This window comes from Enoplosus armatus, chromosome 3 (genome assembly GCF_043641665.1).
Source record: "Enoplosus armatus isolate fEnoArm2 chromosome 3, fEnoArm2.hap1, whole genome shotgun sequence".
NCBI lineage: Eukaryota > Metazoa > Chordata > Actinopteri > Centrarchiformes > Enoplosidae > Enoplosus > Enoplosus armatus.
In genome coordinates, this window is record NC_092182.1 from 22601274 (window position 1) to 22624541 (window position 23268).

The 23268-nt window shown below is 38.0% G+C and overlaps 1 protein-coding gene across 2 annotated transcripts in view; it reads right to left on the reverse strand.

Moving 5' to 3' along the window:
• igsf21a (immunoglobin superfamily, member 21a) overlaps window positions 1–23268 on the reverse strand; it is a 154535-nt gene that overhangs the window by 83458 nt on the left and 47809 nt on the right. For both annotated transcript variants that reach the window (XM_070903230.1, XM_070903229.1), the window contains exon 2: window positions 20633–20745. In XM_070903230.1, coding sequence (XP_070759331.1) covers window positions 20633–20745 — 113 coding nt within the window. The remainder of the gene's footprint in view (window positions 1–20632; window positions 20746–23268) is intronic.

Here is a 23268-nt window from a genome sequence, read left to right on the forward strand (position 1 = left end):
TTTTAGCACATTTCAAAGGCGATACCTCAGAAATTTTAAAGAAAATAAGATATGAAAGCCTTTCGTTGGCTGCTATTAAGGATAAACTGTGACAAAGGCACAATGCCCAAAACAAAGATAATAAAAAAAGAGAGCAGGAGCTTTTGTGGTTGCGTGGAGAGATCATTATTTCAGTGACAATTAATGAAAGCACGTGTTGTAATTTTATTTCTTTACGTGACTTGGTTGTTGTCACACAAACATGCTCAATATTTAAGAGTTCTGTAAAGAACAACGTGTTAGGAGGTAGGAAAGACAGTCAGAGTAAGCAACATCTTCTATGTGCATCATCAAGACTCTGGCAAGTTCCTTAACATTATAAAATGCATCAGTTGGCAATGTTCTGAAGCTTCTTACCCCTTTAAAAGAAAGAGCTCAGAGGATGTAGTGGCATTTAACAAACTGTATTTTACAGTTGATTGGCGCAGTGAATTAGCAAACTTGAAAAAGCTGCCATTCTTTAATGCCAAGGAGACTCAAGAGGTATGTCACAGTTAGTGCTTGGTGCTGCATGAAATGCAAATTCAACTCTACTCTAACAGCTGGTTTCAATATTCCATAGTTTTTGATTTGGGCTTAACTGTTTTTTGACAAGGGTAATTACCTGTAAAATTAAACTAAAATGGAAATCTATATGTGTATACTTAATGTGAGAAATGCAGTCAGTGCTACTTAAAACAGCAGTAATCTGAAAGGCTATGGTTCTGTTTCGCAACTACACTGGTGCTGCATTAAAAAAAAAAAAAAAAGAAAAAGAAAAAAATTCCCACAGTTTTGTGAATCCAAAATCAAGGCCTTGAAACTCGCTTTTATCTTAACTAGGACACCTCAAAGTAGTTTCACTCAATGGGGTATGAACCTTACTTATCACTAACAGCAGGAATTGCCGTCCTTATTCATCGCACGGTTTTCACACCTTAAACTAACGAAGCCTTTCTGTTCAGGTATTTGCACTAGCAGAACAAACACATATATACTTGTTGATTGCTGTAAAATATGATATAGCTACTTCAATGTTCCACACCTGCAGACATGTAAAATACACAAGGACCATGAAATTCCCTTCAGACTGCTTTGTGCTGATTGATAATGAGCCATGCTTTGATCTCTTTTTTCCTGATACATGTTGGTGCAGGTTGCAGTATTATTCAGTATCAAGTTTTCCTGTTTCTTTTGTATTAACACCTAATTAGACTGCCTAGCCAAGTCATCTTGACCCCACCGTAAACTTTGCTGGGAGTTATAAAAAGGCAGAAAAACAGGATTCTGCTCTACTTATTTATATATCACTCTATACATCTAATTCATCTATCCTGCTACTATTAAAAGCTTTAGGTTTACATAATGCAGCCATCGCTTTACCAACAATATCACAATATGTGGCCACGTAGGCCTTTAGAGGGAGAATATGTGAGCGGCCCAGTCAATACTTCAGTTTGTTTAATGGGACCACTGACATAACACTTTGCCTCTGCGGCTGATCGATCAGGATCCACCACACATGTGCTGCATCAGCAGGGGAGACAGAGACCATGAAAACCTAAATTACACAGATATCTCTGTTGGCTTTTGATTTTAAATAGTTGGATCACATCAGGATAAAGGGGGATTAAGCAAAGTGTTCAATTTGTAAATCAGAGCGTATTGGAGCACAAAGTATGTGCAGAAGGGGGAGATGATCCAGCCAGGTGCAAAGTTACTGGAGTGTGCCTCAGCTGATAAAACACTAAAATGCTGTAGACATTGTGTATTACCTCTATGCATTATACAATATAAAGACTCCACAATGCTGACGTGCCGTGTTCACATTACTACTTCAAAGCAGAGATTTAATGCAGTGTACGGTGGTGGGAGAGCAACATGTAATTAAAGTATCAAGAGTAAAAGTGTACACACGGGGGCGGAGCAGCCCCTTTGAGAGTGATATATTACCATATATATCATATTATCGCAATATTATTACTGATGCATTCTCACATAAGCAGCACTTTCATATCACAGCTGGTTGAGGCAGAAGTCATTTCAACTACTTTAAACGCTGTTGGTTAGTTTAACCTCTAAAGATGCATCGCGTATTATAAGTTGATCGTATGTGTTGTATGTACAATCATAATCTGCCAAGTAACCAGTAACTATAGCTTTCAGATAAGAGCACAATATGTCCCTCTGAAATGCAGTGTAGAAGTATAAAGTAGCATAAAATTGAAATACTCAAGTGATGTAGCTCAAAAGTACCTCAAAACTGTAGTTAAGTAAATGTACTTCCACCCCTGTATATATACAAATGTCTGCATAATAGCTGTGTGTCTGTGGTCTTTTTCATAAATATTAAGGTAAGTTGCAGTGTAAAAATGTGTCAAATTAAAGGGTTCTTAGGGTTGTGCAGCAGCCTCCAGAACATCCAATAGAAACTGTCGTATCCCATTTGGTTCTTCTAATGCTGATAAAGCGATACAGGGAAGTTTCGAGACGGACAGCTAAGCAATGAACTGAAACTCGCTACGAAGCACCGTAAAGCCGAGGGGAGCTGGGTGATAATTCTTAATCACTGATGAATGTAATGTTCTCATAGATCAATTTCTTCTACATGTTTCTGCATTTGCATTAAGATTGAGTGTAAACAAAGCATTCACAGATAATATCGGTGCTCTCCTTGTCTCCTGTCTGTTGCATGGGAAAGGTCTGTGGTTTTTATGCTAATGTCATGTCTGCCTATAGGGATGTAAGCTTTGATCAAGATAAATTAGATGGCAGGTAGGGTTAAGGGTGATAGGCATTTAGTATAATGTGAATGATCTGTAATGTTCTGGAGTTAGAGAGGTTTTGTGCTGTAGCTCAGTGGGGGGTACAATCATTGCCAGGACCACCGCTGAGTTTGTGACATCTACCAAATGTGAAACAACTTTCTACTAAAAACGAACAAAAGAAACTACTTTACACAGATGCCATTACTGTGCTCTTAGCACAGTGCCTTTGTTTACCTGGACCCCAATAGTCCAACTTAAGTCAAATATTCAGAATAAGAAAATGAATAAACAAACAGCATTTTTGAGTTTGAGGATAAATATTGGATTAAAACTCGGAAACTCGGAATCAAAACATAATGTGCATGTGGGCGGCTTCAGTAAATGAGCTGCACTTGATTAATGAGGCTAAGAGGGAATACATAATTGTGTAGGATGTAAATAATTTGTTCTCAAAGCAATCCATGTAAATAACATAACAATAGTGTTTCAATATTTATATACTATTGAGAATGTCTATTGCAGACATTCTAGTCAGCTGATGAACTGAACAAAAGAGATGATTTGACAAAGATTATCTGTATTCCATTACATATGAGGATTACATATTCAAGTGCTCATTAGTAATGATTCTAAAAACACTAGTTAGATTAAATAAATCATTAAAAACAATACAAATGTATAATAATTACTACTTCAATACAAAAAAACTCAAGACACTTAAACTTTGGAGGACACAAGCTACAAGCAAGGAAATAAAAATGTAGTGAAAATCTATTGCGTGCAAATAAAATAACCATTATACGTCTTTCACACATGCTTTGGTACCTAACAGCAAAAATGTTCACTTATCTCAAGTTGTCATGAGCAAAACCAAACTTGAATACATGCATGAGAAGCCAGATTTTGTTTTGATGGAGAGGAATGAAATGATGGAGTTCTGACACAGTTGGAGACATTATAATGGTTCATTAAGATACACCATGTCAAAGACTGCCTAAAGGGAACAAAGAGATCACAGTTATAGTGAGGACAGAAAATTAAAACGAACAATATCACAGACAGGCACACTGCTCAAGATGATATGAAAGTCTTTCACATTCTGGCAATCTTCGCTCTCAAGTTTAACACAAAGCAGTTCAGTTTTAATCAAAATGGCAACGCAATAAAGAGAAGTGCAAGTTGTGTAAATCTGTCCACAGCAGCACATACAAAATCTTCTAATACATTTACAGGGTCTCCGTTTTTTATTTTAGTTTTTAATTTATTCAGAAAAATGACAAAAACTATGCGAAGAAAACAGATTTCCTGGCAAGCTTATTCGAATAACAAAACGACAAAAAAGAGAAAGAAAAATGTTTTGCTTTTCTAAACAAGGGTATAAAAATGGCCTTTTCATTAATCTGTCAAGATGACATGATTAACAACACCAACTCAAAAGCTACACAGGGGCTGAAAAAACAGTGTCAATTGCCAGGGGTCTCATGGCATTTAAAGAAGAACTTGATTGCATAGATGCAATCTCGACTTTGAACACCCTCACCGGCTCTCCGGCGATAACTGCCATGAGGAGAAGCTGTCATGGCTGGAAGTATGACTCACACCAAGCGCGAGAATGATGTCCTGGATGAATATCCTTTAGCCCCACTGGGAGTGTGCTGTCCCGCTCTTCTGATGTCTTTGAGTGTCTTGGACCTAGAGGTCAACATCTCATTTTACACGGACAAAAATCTATTACAAAACCTATCTCTCTCCACTTGCATTAAGCCCACTGGGGAAGAGAGGCTTTTCTCTAATTGTTTTTCCTTGGCTGCAGAGCTGGCCTGGTTGCGAGTGAACCTACTCCATATTATGCCTCTGATTGGTGAGTGGGTCATTCAGACTCATCATTTACGCATTGCTATGTACAGTATGGCATTATTCAAAGTGTCTGTTTTTCATTCTAGGAGTTGCGTGCCTGTGCATCTGCATTAGACTGAAGATTAACTGTGTATTAGGGAAACCATTGCAGTTTTACAAACACATTGGAGTTTGTACTCAATGGCCATCTACATCTACTACCTACTGCAGTTTGAAGCACAAACATAGCTAATACTTGCAAGGTAAGTGCAGAGAAATGTGTAAACAGCTTATTACTCAGGAGAGATTGACTGGTCAATTCAACAAAATGTCCACAACCGCAACTACAGTCCTTGCAGAAAAAAAGGGCTGTTTTGCAAAGCTTAAATAATATACATGAAACCAGTGAAATTGGAGTCGTGTTTCTGGCCACCTGGTGAACGTAAGTCAAATATTCACTCTCTTTTAGCTCGATTAGGGAAATATCAAGCTCTTTAGCTGCTAAAGGCTCCACTAGAAGGTAGCAACTGTTTCATCCAACTAAATGTTACTACTGTTGATTGATACAATACAATTTAAATTTGCTATTCTGTACACAAGTGTCGGGTGGAAAATTTGGATTTCTTTTTTTCAAATAAATGGACTGACCAACTGATATGCTACTTATATTTTTAAGTTCTTCACCTCTTTTTGGCTCTTTTATTTCCACAGAACAAAGAATCATATTCAAGGTCCGTGTTGAAGTCCCTATGAAATCGACAAAAGGCTCAAGCAGCCCTCATGGCTGTTCACTTGTCCCTGTGAAATGGCAGGGGCAAATGCCCATGCTGAAAAGCCTCTTCTAGAAAATTGTGACACTGAAGCAGCAGTACCCTTTTATAGCATCTCTCTGCACTTGCGGTATTCATTCCAAACAATAAAAAAAGGAACAATGGTGTGGTTGTGATGGCAGCAGTGGTGCACATTTCTAAGTATAGACGTGAGATGCATTCTTTTTTTTTCAACATTCAACATTGAAGTCTGACCATCTCGTTCTGCACACTATGTTCCTTCAGAATGTCATTTTATGATTGCTTTGGTTATAATTTGAACAGAACGCTGTAAATACAAATGCAATGTTTCAGCCTACTATTCCCTGAGATGCGCTCGCTAAACTGCTGAGGTCTTTTTGTCTTCGTATGTCCCCAAATTCTCAACCATGTCTCCTCTATCATGTATAATATCCAGCAGCAGGGAAGATAAAAAAGCTTTATTCCATGCTACATCATCACACACACAGTGAATGACAGTTCTCTTGAAATTGTACAGTATTTTCAAAATAACCTACGTATTTCTCAGTGCAAAGGGCATCTCCCTCAGTTCGCCACGAAAAATTTCCCAGAAGAATGTGGGGCAAAGGAATGACCCCCACAGATTGGGAAATTTACCTTGGACTTTCCATTAACACTAAACCTAACGAAAAGGTCACTAAAACAACAAACTCTCTCCAAAAAAATGCCAGAAGTGACCAAAGGTGAATTTAATACTTTTCACAAAAAGTGCCGACTGAAAAAGTCAGAAAAAAAAAATACACCTACAAAGTGAAGACCCCTCCAAGAGAATAAAACCCAAACCTGTACTTTGAGATGAAGCACAAGTATAAACTGAGTGCCCTCACCAGCAGTTATACTCTATTTAAGCACTGGTCAAAGGCATTTATGCTCAGTTAACATCTCAAAAGAATTTCTTATACATATTGAAGGATATATGTACTTTAATCTATAAATATTAACCTCTGATGTAAAATACGTGCTCATGAGTGTTGCACTGATCAACCTACTCTGATGACCTATCTGGCTTTTTTCTTTAAGGTTTACTCACGGTACAGTCTCAAGCTGCCTAATGAAACTGAATAAGAGGCTGAAGAAAAGTGATGGATGGATGAGTGAACAGAAGCACTGACCACAGCCTGAAAGCAAAGGTCACATCTCAAAGGAAGAAGTGGAAGACGCTCATCGCTGCAAGTGTTTAACTCACTCGCATGCCCACATTTAAGATGAAAATCAAGGTTCGTCGTCACCTTAAGCTTAACAATAAAGGAGCTAAAGCAGATATTGCATGTCGCTTTTTATAAGCAATTTACCACATTAATGTGAATCCAACTGATAATTTACATTTTTATCTTTATCTTCAACTGCTGCCTTTGGTGCATTCACAGCTATGTTTGCCACCTGTGTGATCAAGTGAGAAATATGAGACCCACCGTACGTTAATTTTAATTAAATTAGGAGCATGGTTGTGATTTCTTTCAAATATGTTTTGTAAGAAATGCAGTGTTACCTGGGTTACATCCTTTTTTATCAACATAATGGGGAAATGTTGGTGATTAACGTAATCTGGCAGGTTGCAAAATGTTGAGACTGAACTGACAAGGTATTTAATTTGTTTTCTGCCAAAATATCCAATCTTGCTGTACAATATCCGCTTGTAGAAACAAAATGTTTTTTTAGGCATTTGCAGCACTTGGTTACGGTTGGGGTTAAGATCATGGTCTGGATAGTATTACAGCTGTAACTACTATTATCAGTCATATTTCCAGTATTATTATAACTATAGCTGCTATTTCTACTGCTAGTGCTGCCATACATCTCTGCCTGTCTGTCTGTCTGTCTGTCTGTCTATCTGTGTCTCTACGTCTATCTCTCGCTCTCTCTCTGTCTCTTTCTGTCTGTCTGTCTGTCTGTCTGTCCCCCCCCCCCCCCCCCCCCTCTCTCTCTCAAACCCAACCAGTCAAAGCAGATGACCGCCCACCTAGAGTCTGGTTCTGCTCGAGGTTTCTGCCTCTTAAAAGGAAGTTTTTCCTTGCCACTGTCGCCAAAGTGCTTGCTCATGGTGGGAACTGTTGGGTCTCTGTAATAACATTATAAAGAGTCGGTCTAGACCTGCTCTATTTTGTAAAGTGTCATGAGATGACTTTGTTGTGATTTGGCGCTATATAAATAAAATTGAATTGAATTGAATTGGATTTGATACAGAAAACGTCTGACTTGAAGTACGAGATGAACTTTATCAACATTTAACTGGAACCGCAGTCTTTCACTAACCTTAACCTTAACTCTGTTACCACCTACGGGTCTCCTTTTCTCAAAGAAAAGCTGCCTGTGAACATAGTACAGGTGGTGATGACATTTCTCACCACGATGTAATTGGGGAAACAAATTAGTACTATATAAATGTATTTTCTAGGAGACAGGGTTGAACTCGAAATGTGGCATTACCAAATTTTCACTTTGTGATGTTGCTAACAGGCTGATAGGGAGTTATTTCTGCCTAATGCAAAGACTGTGGGAGAGCAAAAACCAAGGCAACCAGCTGATGATCCGGCCCTAACATTGTACATTTTATAAACAACTCCAAACCAACTTTCAATATGTTCAATCTGCTGCTTCACGATGGCAGAGTAGCTGCACTGTGCATATCTGTGATATTTCTAAGTCTGTTACATTTCATAGCTGTTTTTTTAAACCTGTCAGTGGACTCCTGATACAACAGCAGTTTTAATAGTCTTATTTAGACACAGTTATTATCAACACTGCAATTTGGTTTAGTGCTGGGTTACTATGAGGATATCCATGGTTTCAGTTCCATTTTTCAGCTTAATGCTGTTAAACGGCCACCCAAGGAAGGGAACAATACCTGGATTGCAGTATTATTGTATAACTCATATTGCTGCAAGGTTGTAGAGTAGTGTAACACGCTGTAAACAATTTATTATGGATTGCCAAAGAGAATCAGGTTTTCAGACTTGTGATTTTGGAGAGGGGCAGTTTGGCCCCAGGCTACTTTCCAATGGGGTCAAGCCTTGTTTGAAGGGATCAACAAAAAAACAATCATCTAGAGACTGACCTGATTATTTTGTGGGAACAGAATAAAGAAAGTAAGCCAAATGCAGTTCATAGATATTCTACTGTGGTAATAAAATAGGAAAAGAAGAATACAAATAATTTACTTCATAGTTATTAATATTTATTTTAAATTTGCCAAAGTTGTTTCACTTTCAAGACGTCACTCATAATCACTTTAATTCTAGAGAAGATGCTGACTCCATTAAATCGTTTTTGATCTGATGGCTTATACTGTCTGTATCCAACTAAATATGTAGTGAATGTGCCCCTAAAGTACTGACCCCAATCAGTATTAGGTATTAACTCCTGGCCGATAACTGGTGCCCAGATTAGCCCTGCCCTGAGTGGTGACATATCCAGGGTGTTTCTGAGCCGTTTACTCAACACATGCTGGGATGATGGGATAGCCAAGAAAGACGTGGAAAATGGATGGATGCATGATAACTGTGAACTAAACTAAATTTGTAGATAGCAATCAATATTTTCTCACAACTTCCCCTTGTTGGCAGAGCATGGACTAATTTAGATAGCGTCAATCAGTGGATAATTTGGTTACGTTATGGTCTCCCCTTTGAATTATTTTGTGTTATGGTGTTGCAGTTTCTGTGAAGCTTGCAGAGATAAGAAACTGCTAACGTGCACAAGTATTGCTGTACTGACCTATTTCTATATACTCTAAAATGTTGTTCAATGGTTTATGCTCCCACACTGATGTTACATAATGGACTGTTAGGCTATACATACATAAACATGCATGCATAGCGTGAGAAAATGTATGAGGGTAGAGTATATATGTATGTGTGTTTCAGAATGTATTTATGTTTGTGCTTAGTATGTATATATGTGTGTACATAAGTACATATGTTTGTGTGTGGTTGAGCATGTATGTAACTGGAAGGCATCATACTTTACTTTAGATTTCTTGATGATTACAACTCTAGCTCTTGGTTGAATCCTGTAATTTATCTCTATAGATCACTGCATGAGTCTGGGATTGAACTGGAAAGGCACGGCTAATTTTCTTGGTATTGGCTGCAGGACTCTGTTTAGACACCTCTGGAGTACACATCATTGCCCAACGACCAACTAATGACAGTTATTAGACAAATTTACAGAACACTGGTGAAAGATACATTTTGGTAGTTTGAGGTTTTATGTGTTCAGTGCTGGCGGGTACGTCAAATGCTTCAGGAGATTGAGCCCATCAAACGATCTCTGAGGCAAAGTCATGCAATTTGTCGGAGGTTTTACGACGTGGAAAATCCAAATCAGTTATGGTAGGTTCCTATAAAATGAATCAAAGGCAATAGAGCTGGCATTGTTTAGTGCAAGTACAGAGGTTGGTTAGTGTGGTGTATATATTTATATATGTATGTGCAAGTGAAAGTATTCCATTTTTGGCCAAGGTGGCTTCTCATATATTTATGTTCTATTTGAATGCAATCATACTGAAGGCACAGGCCAGCGCATATTACATATGTCTAGTTGTACATGCGCCAAATTTAAAATGGTTGTCACATGTTATTACATTATTTTCAAAGGCACAAGATATGTCACTAGAGTCATATGAACCAACTGCAGTAGTAGGCAAGGAAAAGCTGACATATAATTACCACTTTCCTAATAACTATATCATCCTTCACAACTGAAGTTTCTATATCAGAGTTTCTCAAATTTAGGGTCACTTTCATGTAGCTTCGCTGAATCCAGTGACACTACCTGGCAGTGATAAATTATTTGTTTGACGAGCTTTTAATGAAAAACGAAATTAAATAGTTTTGATAGATATTTCGTCAGTTCTATTAATTTGGAGCTCCCTATGTGATCTTGACAAAAAAAGAATACAAACGAATGCAACAGTCAAACTGACATTACAACATGACATAAAATTGCAGGTGTCGTAAGAAAATTTGGAAATCAAATTAGGGGCATTCACATCATGTGTCTACAGTATATAGCCTCCCATAGCAATGTATTATTACTGAGAATTGGGTATAATAGTATCAGCTACACTCTTAGCTTAGTCTACAATGCTCACCAGACAGTGTATAGTCTACCAACACATGGAGTGTTACACTGATGTAAAAATTAAATGAAGTGAAGTCTCCTTACTGCTGCTGGAATAAGTTTAAAACTGTCAATTAAGCTGACAATGAAAAAAAGTATAACTGCCCGTGTTAGTTTGAAAGCACCACTCAACGCATGACAGCAGTGTCAGACCCAGAGAAAGTCAAACTTCTATTCTCTCCTAGAACTTTTTATGGCTTGTATGGTTAAAAAGGCCTATTATAAAAAGAGTCATAAATAAATTATTTCATTAAAAAGGGATAAATGCATATAAAGGAATCTAATAAAGTGCATGCATATAAAGTGCATGTGTATTGTTTTCAGTTGTGGATTATAATGCAGATTTGGCACTCTAGTGAATATTTACAGCAGCAGGATGGGGTATGTGGGATTAAATAAAAATACACCACAGTGCCCATGTTCATGGTAGTGAAGAAGCGTGACCCAGTGCAACAGTCTGGCTCACTGATGGAGCTCTATGGCACTGAGGAATAAGCTGTATCAGGCTTTGCTTAATAGAAAATACTTTTGACTAGGATCTATTCATTGATGGTTTTGGTCTTGGGATTTGTTGATACTAGGAAAAATATAAAATATTGCCAGATTTATCCCATAATGTCTTTGAGTTTCCTTCTTTGCAACTTAAAACGTAATGAATAAATGAATCAATAGATTTACAAAACAGTCAAGGGCTCACATTGTGTCACTTGTGTGTATGTGAGTGTCCCCACCCCCCTCTGGAAATACATCTCATCACAGTCTATCCAAATAAACAAACAAGGAAGTAAACAAGTAAATAAATATATAAAGAACTAAATAAGTAATTGTTTTGCTTCTTTCGTGCCCCTGGAGGACCTGGCAGTGTGTTGTGTTCAGGCGGAGCAGGGGCCACAGCTAAGACTCCTCTGGCATGGAAATGACTCCCTGCTCTAATGCAAATGTCACAAAGAGGCTCTGATGCACTCCTAATCGCTAAGTAATCACTTTCTTGTTTGATCCTTCTGTGATAGTAAGAATGGATTTCAAAAATCTGGTGTGATTCTGGTAGGGAGATTATGAAGTTTCGAGACATGCTGAAAATTGGAAGAGCTACAGAAAGCCTTAAAAAAGAGTGAAGCAGAAGCCATGTCTTTGCCTTCAAAATTAAAATCTTCTCCCAGATGGTCAGTGTTCGTGAAATATAATGAAGCAAACATTTTCAGATGTACATCAGCAACTATCAACTTTCTTCTAAAAAATATGTTAAATTATTTTACATGATCTGTTTCAATGCAAACATTGCTATTACATTTAATGAAGTTATCTAACCAATTTCCTGATTTAAAAAAATATATAAACAAAGACACTGAAAAATAAATGTGCCATGCAGCACTTTTGTGATGCGTGTATGATAAACTATACCTTTATGCCCACATTTACCACACAGATGAAGAAGTGTGGTAACTATTACAATGTATTTAATCCTATTGTCATGGAGAGAAAATGAGTCAGTAGGGAAAAAAACAAATGATCTCGTGGAGAGTTTTTCCGCATAATAATTTGTTGAATTACCTAATTAATTAGATACAGAGTATGCTTTTGATAGATACCTGGGGATCTCTGGGAGATGTTAACAACGAGGAGGCATTATTCACTATTAGCAGCATGGAAACAAAATATCCCATTGTCATCACAGTCTCTGCCATTAGCAGCACAAGCTCTCAGACTGGCACCGCAATGATCAGTCCCTTTGTTGCTGTTAGCATTTGTGGATAAAAGGGGACTCATCTTGCAGTTTGCTGACATGAAGTGTGTAATTATCATTCCATGTATAACAGGCTGCTTATTTGCCCTAGTGGCATCCTCAAAGGGAAAGGTTGCGGTGCAGTGATCCATATCACCTTATCTCCCATTCCCCGTGGGGCACCACATTCCGCATGGAGCAGCAGGCTAATAAAGATGACAGAGGTTTGTGCCAGAGGAAGACCGCAATTTTTTTTTTTACCTACAGAAGGTGATGTGCAAACATTGAAATTGAAATGTAATGAAGGCCAGTTCTAATTTTATTTCAGATAGGTCAGTTAGCGGTCCCCTGTGGAGACAGGAAAGTCAGATATATAGAAGGGAGTAAGCCCTAGCTTTGTCATATATAGTATTAATTGAAATCGTACTGTTCTACTATTAATGTAACATGTGATAGAGCTCACGTGATAATGAAATTAGGTTTGGTTGAGGACACAAAACTAGAGAAGACAATGACCACATCAGGAAGTAATTACTTGGACTGTCTTATGGTTATGGGTCTGGTGGGCCAACTTGACACACAAACTGTTATTTTGCCAAAAGGAACAAAATGGCAAATTTTGTGAAATGCAAAAAAAACAAAAACAAATATGTTGATCTATACCGGCTGCTGCCCAGTTTGTACATTTTGCTGAATATATCATGTTTACACTTATTTATACTTATACGTCTATTGCTAAAGACTAATTTTCCAATTGGTTTTCCCAGTCTGTAAGACAATTTAAAGTGTTTAGGGCTTACTGTTTTCAAAGGGCACATCAGTGTAAAGTTATTCCTTCTGATGAACTTACGATCAAGGGTTAAACCCAAGTGCAGAGGCAAGATGAAGGCAGGACAATGTTCAATCAGTCCTTTTAATGACGCAACAGTCAAACAAGGAGTCGACAGAGGACAACAGCAAACTCTACTGCCAAATAGGGCACACTAACTAAATAACTCACTGGGCAAAAGCCCTAATAACAGACAAAAGGAAAACTAAACAGTTGTCACACTAGATGTTCTCTATCTGGAAAAAAGTTGTGCTCACAGTTGAAGACTTAAAAATAGAGGATATTATTGCCTCTCACCATGTCGAGACACAGTAACATGAAAGTTGGCTACATACAGTATCAGGAAAACAGGCGGAGCGTGCCAATATTTAATAAGTAGGTTCATTCTCACAGGTGCTGAATTATCCTGTGGGGATATTCAGGGGATGATGGGAGCAATGTGAACATGCTGGGAGCCAGAGCCGGATCAGCTCCATGGACAGAGGCTATGGAAGCCATTTGGCACAAACCTCATAGCAGCCCTTCAGTGATCTGTCCCGTGTACTACTCTGTTAAAAAGAGGCTGTGGTATTGCATGCAAGGAATAAATACGTCTGAAGCACTTTATGAGTAATTGTATGCATATACAATTTAAATTGAAGGGCAAATTATATCAAACAGACTGATCTTTTACAGACAGTTTGTACAGTTATTATTACTATAGCTCAATACTCAGAGCAAAACTAGCAAAATCACTGTACCTTGATTACGTTTGACGATGGAGCCGAAGCTCCAAAACTGGAAAAGCTTCCCCAAAGAAAAAAAAACAGAAGCAAATGGAAGATGATACTTTTTATAAATGGTACAAACAGACAGATAGATGCTGTACATAAATAGACAGAATTTATGCATTTGCCTGTAAACATTATTCCTATAGGACTATACACTTCGATTGAACATAAGTGAGACAAGAAATTTTTGAACCTACACAATTACACTTGGGGATTAAACAGCAGGAAGTTAGACACCCAAAAACCCCACAGGAGTGTGCTGTGCGAACACACTGAGCGAGCTCTCTTCTGTACTCCGCAGATTCCAGTTGCCCCGGCAACCCTGTCTGGAAGATTTCAAACTTGGATTTAACATATGACGCCTCCTGTGTCTCTCCACAGTCAAGAAACAGGATTACTGGCTAGAAAAACAGGCCACTTTTCGGTCGAGTGTCCGGTAACATGTCATTACTATTGTATTTGGAGGTAAAATATGGCCAGAAAAAGACGACAACAGTAAATCCAGTGACACACTGCCCTCAGGTGATGCACTCCCATATTTCTTGGCAGACTGTGACAAGAGAGAAGTCATTTGCATAGCTGTTATATTGTGCTTTGACACTGTCAACATCTTTAATGGGATTTGTCAAATTGTGGGCCATAAGTAAATCTGAAAACACTACTAGACGCAGTGGAAGATTTTGGGGGGGATTAGAATAAGATGAGGTTGCTGAGTTGTTTGGGAAAGAGTCTCACTATTACCCCAAAATAAGTTTCTTGCTGTAAGTTAGACTGTACAGTTGTAGTCAGGTCACTGTTTTTACGTGCAGCTATTTTCACATTTCCAAATATAAAAATCCTGTTCTCCTCAAAGCAAATAAGGCAGCTGGCCTGTGTCCACAAACAGCTGGCAAACACTGTACACGTGTACAGCACTTCTGTGCTCTTAAGATAATGGCAATACGTTGAGAGGGAGGAACTATGCATGCAGCATTTGGATAGGAGAACTCCCACAAAGTCACTGAGGACTGCGGACTGTTCATGATGCGTGAACAATGGGTGTAAGTTGGTGCATCATTTTGGAATATTAAAGATTTAATCATATACACAAATCCAAGTAGATACATATAAATTAATTTCTCACTCTGAAATGTGAAAGTATGAAAGGTCAGCGTGAACTCAAAAGACAGCACACCAACACTGTTTGAACTTTCTGAACTGCACTCATTGGCTGTCACACATCCTTTCCACCTCAAAAGTAGAGCCTCTGGATAAATGTTGTAGGTATAGCAGAGTTTTAGGTAAAAAGGTGGCTATTAATTGTAGCTTCATATTTATATATCTACATAAAGCTGCCTAATTCTATAAGGTGTTGTAGCATAGGTCGTAAAGCTGACTGTTAGACCTGTGGTGCTCTGAATAGAATCTGTGGAAGCAGATGGCTTCATTAAAATTTGACACGCTTTCAATGGTATTCAGCAGATGATTGAGATGTACGCTCTTTGGTTGTTGTCCTTTCTAGGCATCATAGATTATTGATTTGTTATTGCTCCACAAATACCAACACACCGACACGAGAGGGGAGGATATCCAACAACACATATTTTTTTTTACAGTAAAAGCCCTAAATGCCAAAAAAACAATTATTTATTTTAGCCTATTGTCAAATATATATTCAGACGCTGTATACCTCATGGATCACAATGATGATTTTCAGGATAGTTAGTGAGCTTTTCGAAAGCAGGCAGGGAGCAAATTTTACTGGTATTTCTCAAGCGAATTATACTTTTATTTGTGTTGCGAGTTAAAACATTTATTACAAATCTGGTGATATGTTCATGAATATGAAAACATGCTTAACATGCACACATGGAGTCCTTCTGTGATTTGTTGCCTTATAAATTGTTGTCCTTTAAAACCAAGACTATCCACACACTAGCTGAAATTCTACTGCATTAAAACATAATTTAAGTAAATAAGTAGATACATAGAGAATTTATATAATTTAGAAAATACCAACACTGAGAACACCACCAATTCTGTAACAGCTACACACTCTAATCTGAAGAATGATAGATATTTTTTTCTCAGCTTGTCTGGGGATTTGAGTGAGAAATCTCATCATGAAATGCACTCTTTTCTTATCTTTGTCTTAAGTCCCTTTATTTCATTAGAAAAAAAACACATCTAATAAAGTAATAAATTCCAAATGTGAAGATTGGTTTCCAGTATTTTCTGGCCCACAACAACCCACTCAGATTATTTAGCAATTTGTTAACATGAAGAAAACAAAATGTCTCGCGGACATGATTAATATTTTTTCTCTTTAGTTGTCGATACTGCATGTTATCATGTATGTCCTCATGCTGCACATGGACCCGGGAGAGAGGTGTTCAATTCTGCAAAGAGCAGGATTATAAATACAGGTGAGTTTGAATCATAATAATGAAATGGACCGAGGTAGACACAGCTGAATGATGTATCAGAGTCACCAGCTCAGCTAGCAGACAGGCCAGTGGTAAATTAGGGAAGGTCTTAGAGAAGACACTTGCGTTGGTGAGAGAGAGGATCCCAGAAGAGTTATGTCGGGGAGGATGGAGGAATTCTGTAATGGGCAGAGTGAGGGAGGAGGGAGAACAAGAGAGCGGAGACAGTTGATCCAGTGATTAAAATTAAGCATAGTGCAGTGCGGCACTCAACAGGCAAGCTAACAGACACTGCTTGCTCCACCACTGTCAGCATGGCATACCTGGGCGCCCGCTGGGAAAGGTCCCATGTGTACAGTACATACTCATTAGAATGACATAAATTAAAGTAAGCACAGCATGAGCTGTGAGCTTGTGTGCATGTCTTTCAGGAGCAGTCTCTGAGCACCGCCATGCACCGCCATGCAGACATCATTCTCCCAAGCAGGCAGCACATTAGCGCCACCCTATCAAATGATCCATCATTACTACTTGGTGTGCGATTAAAGCATAATTGATAGCTTGATGGTATTACATATACATTAATCTGTGGCCTGCCAGTATTCACCACTCACTGAAAACATTCATGTGACCTGCAGTGCAATATCCTACACACGAGATGCTTTCATTTATTTGTTCTTGAAGCATTAGCTGCAGAGGCTATACAACATACATTACTTGAGGACTGCTCTCACTCTCTTGCATTCACTCCCTGTCACTGTCGGTCTGCTAATCTTGAGTAAACTAAAATGAGAGGTTTCATTGGAGATCCTATCCTATGATTATTATCAGAGGGTGACGGTGGGCGTCATTTTTTTGTCGGTTGAAGCTTTTACATGTACTTTTTTCTTGTATCCTCCACTGTGTGAGTTTATTGATGCATCTCAATACATCAGAAAATCATCCACTTGAGCCACAGTGCATAAAAGAGGTAGACCTTGAGGATTGCTGGATTGTAGAATGCCCTGAAAAGAAAACTTTGGATTCAAAGGGTTGAAAAGTCTATTTCTATATTTATTCATCACATCAATCAATAAAACAATATAAAACACACTTAACATTGTTTTATCACCTTCATACTTAAGAAATCTTTCCTAATTTGAAATAAATGTTTATATATATATATAAATTGGACCTGCTTATATATGTAATCTTGAATTGATGACATGTTTTCGACATCGGTTTGGAGTCTCAGAGATCTCAGCTTTACAACATGGTGAAGTGGATGGATTTTCATTTGTCAGTGACTGGTGTTGACAGTACTTTTTAAAACAGCAATACACTTCCCCAATCCAAAAAAATCAGTTAAATTTGTCTTACTGCAGGGTTTTTTTTAGCAGTTTAGCAGTTCCCATAGAGATCTAACAAAACAACGTCACTATGTAGAATAACATACTGTACCTTTCTTGTCTGTGACTTTTGGCAAAGAAATAATTTATTTGTTTTATTTCCTTATTTTGTATAATAACAAAATTAATTTCCATATTTGATCACCGTTGCACCAAATGTGCAAGCTCAATTTGTGGCAAAAGGAAGGATTACAACTTGAACACTTTTCTACACATTGGAAAGAAAAAAGTAACACATATATTTGAGGAAAAGAAGTGGTTCATTTTCACAATTGTTATTATTATTTTTACACATACAAAAGTGGGGTCTGTGAGATCCCAAACAATGAGGAAGTAAAAGCACGAGGGTTAATTTCATCAAAAAGTGATTTTATAACGAAGTGTGCAGCTAATGGCAACTGTAAGCTGAAGAACAATGGACGGCAGGTCTAATTGTGAAAAACCTGCAGTGTTTTTAGTATTAGGTTAATTCAGTGATGACAGTAGGTATGAAAGATCCTTTAAAATGACAAGTGAAAATCGTAATGAAAATGGAGGGTGTGGCTTTAAAAGAAAAAAAATCAAGCCTCCCCTACACACACCCTTTCACACCACTCTGCAGCAATAATATTTGTAATGTCCCTAAAAACCTATTCATGATTTAAGGGGATAAAAGGAAATACTAAATGCTTTAGTCTAATAAAAACTATGGGGTAAATCATATCAAATCCATTACTTTTATCTCTCTAGTTTTGAATATAATGTTGTGGAGAATTTGAGTTAGTGTGGCTTGAAAGGTTCTCTAAAATAAGGTTTATCTTAAGTACATCCTAAGACGTGCTAATTCTGACAGCAGTCTGGATGTGTTATGCATTAAAAAAATCTTCAAACAGAATATGTCAGGATCTAGCGCCACAAATGAGCACTTGCTGAAATATTCTGTTTATTCAGCCCTCTGTCTGATTGGCCAATCTTCGATTAGATACAAGGATTCCCCAGGTGAGTATCAACCCCAGTTCCATTTGGACAGAAGGTAAAATGAGAAGTCAACAGTATTTAGTCAAATAAAAGACAGAGATTAAAGAAACTTTGGCAGCCAAGTGTGGGTAATTGATTTATAATTTATCAACGGTTGTGCTGAGCAGTGGCCGCTGGAGATATGGGGCCGATTTCTGTTACAACCTCTTTGCTTTCCTCGTGAGAACACTTAATGTGGGCAGCTCTATTCTCAGAGCAGTTATTTAAACTACAGCTATCAATAGACACAACAGAAATCTGACAGAATATAAGCAAAACAACGCTCTCCAATCCTAGCCTGATTAAATGAAATTGTCACAGCAATGAAAGTGATCTATGATACTAAGGTGAATGTGTAAAGTGCCATAAATCTCTTTTTGTCCTACCTTGAAAGGTCAGCATTTGCTAAGATGAGTCCGGAGACACTGTTTTATTTCACAATAATAAAAGTGAGAAAGCAGAAGCTACTCTACAGACAGAGTTCCTGTCTAAGCAATAAACCACTGCCCGCTCATTAATGAACAGTGTTCCAGCACAAGGTGGAGGGTGAAACCAAGGTGAATGTCACCACCGTGTTGTACTGTACATTCACAATTATCAAACATGTTGAAATAATCACCAAGTGAGATGCAGAATTCACCAGTAAGGACTGCATACTGGCAAAAGGCCATTGGGAAATTAAACTGGGCCAGTTGACTGGTCAGTGACTCGGGATGATGAGGAGCTCAAACATGAAAACAATGAGTGTTAAAATTGTACAAAGGCCAGTTTATTAGGTACATGTGTGCATTATATTGCAATTCAGTACAACAGGATGGAAATAAATCCTTCCTTTGACGCTCTCCTAATTTTCTTTTTCCTTTAACAGCGTCATCAAGTTTATTTTTCAGACTTTGGAAAGCTTCCTCCAGAGCCACAAATATATATATATATATATATATATATATACGAACAAACATATATAACTGTTTTCACAGTTTGAATAACACTCCTCATGTCAGGTAAACTGTACTGCATATGTAAAGTTGGTGGAGTGCTCCTCTTAGTCACATCTATTGCACAGGAAGTCAGTCATTCTAGTATATTCTCATCGACAAAGCCATCTGTCTGCATGCTGTCTCCTTGTTTGTTTAGGAAACCCTTCCGTTTTTAGATTATATCACAAGTATCGTGATCGACACGTGACGGAGCAACAATACCCAAAGGCTTGGTTTGTAACATTTCAGGCTCTACAATTTGTGTGAACCACATTATACAAATCCAATCACCACTCAGCAACTTCACAACTTGGTGAAGAGTCAGCCGCTTCTACAAAACAAATCTGTATAGCACTCAAGAATTATTGGAGAGATTTTGCCAAAATAAATGGTCAGGCAAGGGTGTGATAGCGACAGCTGCTACTGCTTTCCAATTCAAGTGCTTATCAGTTTCTTCAAGTGAAACAAATGTGCCCTCTGTGAACTGCAATATTTGCAGATTTGTTTTATCGATCTTTCATAAAAAACTTTAAAACATGCCAGTTTTATGGACGAAATAAACTCCATCTTGGACCTACAAAGATTTTTTTTGTTGTTTTTTTTCTCCTTCAACAACAATCTAATTATTGGCAGCACTTATGCAGTGTAGTACACCAACTGGGATTTTAATAACTGTTGAGTCGCCAGCTGTGAACTATTAAGAAATGATGGTGATGACCAGCAGATTGAGAAATCAAATTCCCGAGCAACAGCCAGTGGTGCCTCCCATACAGCTGGCCCAAATAATAGCTTGTTCCCTAACAACTGCAGTTTGACAGTGCATGGTTGTTCTCCTAACACAGCCATAAACCTGTGATAAGACGACTGGCACTGACCTCCTCAGATGCCGAATGGCCAGAAATGAAAGAAACGGATGCTCCAGAGAACATCTAGAGCTTAATGGCATTAAACGTGTAGACAGGTTTACTCACCCTATACCAGACAATCTCTCGAAGCCTTCCGTCTGTTTTGAAGTTACACTTGAGAGTAACAGTCTCTCCCACAACAACAGGAGGCAGGGGCTCTATGGTAACTGTCAAATATCCTGAAAGAAAAAAGAGGAAAAGAGTTTTATTGCAGTCATAAACCATAAAAACACACATGAACAAGATACATGTTTTTATGTTTTGTTTTCTTGCTGAGGTAAATATTTAACAACAGCTATAAAGCACTCTTTCTATTTTTTACAGTATATGAATACTTTTAAAAAGCTTAAGATTGACTGAAATAATGCCATGATTCATCCTTATGCAATTACACAACAAGCACTTTTGCACTGAAGTGCTATTTACAAAGATACTCGTGTTGCAGTGTCGTGTTGTGACTTTAGGGGGGGATTTTTCAGTGACCTTGCACAATTTCTTCATCTGGTTTCCAACAAGCAAACACACTTGAGTTATCCAACTATTTCTCTAATTTTCTCAATGTGTGAAATCTGCATGATTGTATATAAGACATAAATGCGTCTCACATTAAATTATTTCCATGGAATTTATCTGGCATGTTTCGCTGTACAAAGTATGTTTAAGCTTTTCACCAGTAACTCATCTGAAATTGTTTGGCCTTGAATAAACATGCTCAGTCAATAAACCTCAGAGAGAAGCATTTCAACAATTGTTGTGAATAATTTCTCATTCCTCGTCAGTAAAAATAAAGAACATAATGAGAAATGTCAGAACCAACAAAATGGAAGTCTTGGGTTCATGATGAAAATGCATTTTAAAGGGGGGAACTGCCATTGCTTTTGATAAGGGCAGCTCAGTCACAATCTGCATACAATGGCATGTTTTTTTTAAGCGACTTACTAATCAGAGAATCAACTGTCTAATTAGTGTCATGCGGTACACAGCCTGGACAGCCTACTGTCAAACAACTGAAAATACATCCTTGATAACGGGCATAAACAGACAACAGCAACACACAATGACAAATGACACACATGCACTCGCAGCGAATGCAAAGGCTAACTATTCAGCGCTGAAGTTAGGCACAGATTTGAAGTTCGACTTCTCTTTGAACAAGGTCAGATGGAGTCTTTACCTTGCTATATTATGATCATCAGCCCTTTTCCCAATGCTTCACGCAGACCTTCAGGTATAGCTCCACTATTCCACATAACAAATCACATACGTTCACGAGGTGATAATAGTAGAGCATATCAGCATAGGCATGAGATTATATCTCTCAAATAAAAACAGGCGGATACAAAAGCAATTACCTGGTGATAACAAGAAGACCTGGGAGAAAATAAATACATCCAAAAACTGGAAGGGGGCAATTAAATGGAGACTGTATGGAGGATTACATTGAAGTGAAGTTGACACATAACAGGAAATCTGGAGAAAACCAATGGACATTACATCTATCTAAAATATATCTAGTGTACATATGAGAGAAAAGGACATATCTGTGTGTGCTACCACTCTGGCTCGGAGAGTGCGTGGGCTGACTTCCACTGACAGACATCCACCCTCTGCCCAACATAATAGCTTCAGTTTTAACACATTCAGTATTTAATGAGGGGATGGTATCTTGTAAAACAGATGGATATCACAGTAAAAATATAAAACAGGGTAGAATGGGACCTCATGGCCAGTAATCTTGTTGATAAAAGAACAAAAACCACTATGGGGGCATTAGTGTCTCTTAGAACTGTACAGGTGACCTCTGCAAAGAAAGACAGGAAGATAAAGAGAGGTGTACCCTTGGTGTGAAATCCTGTAATACAGAGATCTAATTCGAGGCAAATTTTAAATATCTAAAAAGCCCTCTTTCTGTTTTTTCTCTAATTGTAGAGAAATAATGAAATACGCAGACTTCTCTGTATGAATTGAAATGTAGCATAGCATAGCGATAGCATATTGTTGCACGTAGGCGGGCACATGTGTGCACTCCTACCCGCTACCCCAGAAAAATAGGGCTCCCGAAAGCCACGGTGTCATTCGAACACTGAGTATTAGAATATATAAGAAAAACGCACAGCATGCACCCTCACTGTTAAGCGTCTCTTTAATTCTATAAACCTTTGCACTCAGTGCATCTTCAGCCCGACTCCTGAGTTTGTTTACTTTCAAATATAACAAATACAATTTTTCATATTGATGGTATGCAGTGGGCGCACAGGGTTGGATGACTGTGACCAGAAGAGTGTGGCTTAACTACAACACAGGCGGAAACTACGTAGGATTTGGAGGAACATCAATACATATAACGTACAGCATTTTATTTCTCTTCCTGTTATATATATATAAATCTGATGTCTCTGTCCAGCAAGTGTTGAAATGTGGTGAATGGCATCTTAAATCTGATTCGTTTGTAAGGAAACAACACATTTGTTTACCATTTTCATGAACACGAACATGAAGATGAGGATGGGAGGATGAGGAGCATCCAAGCCTGTTCATACTCTGGTTCTATCAGTTCCAAGTGTAGGAAGTGATTTAGTTGTGTCAGGCAACATTGATATAACAGCAATTCATGTGAAGTTATAGCAAATATTTATTTCTAAATATACTAATGTATTCATTTTATTCTGTAATTTTCTTTCTTTTAAAGATTTGAAAGTTGC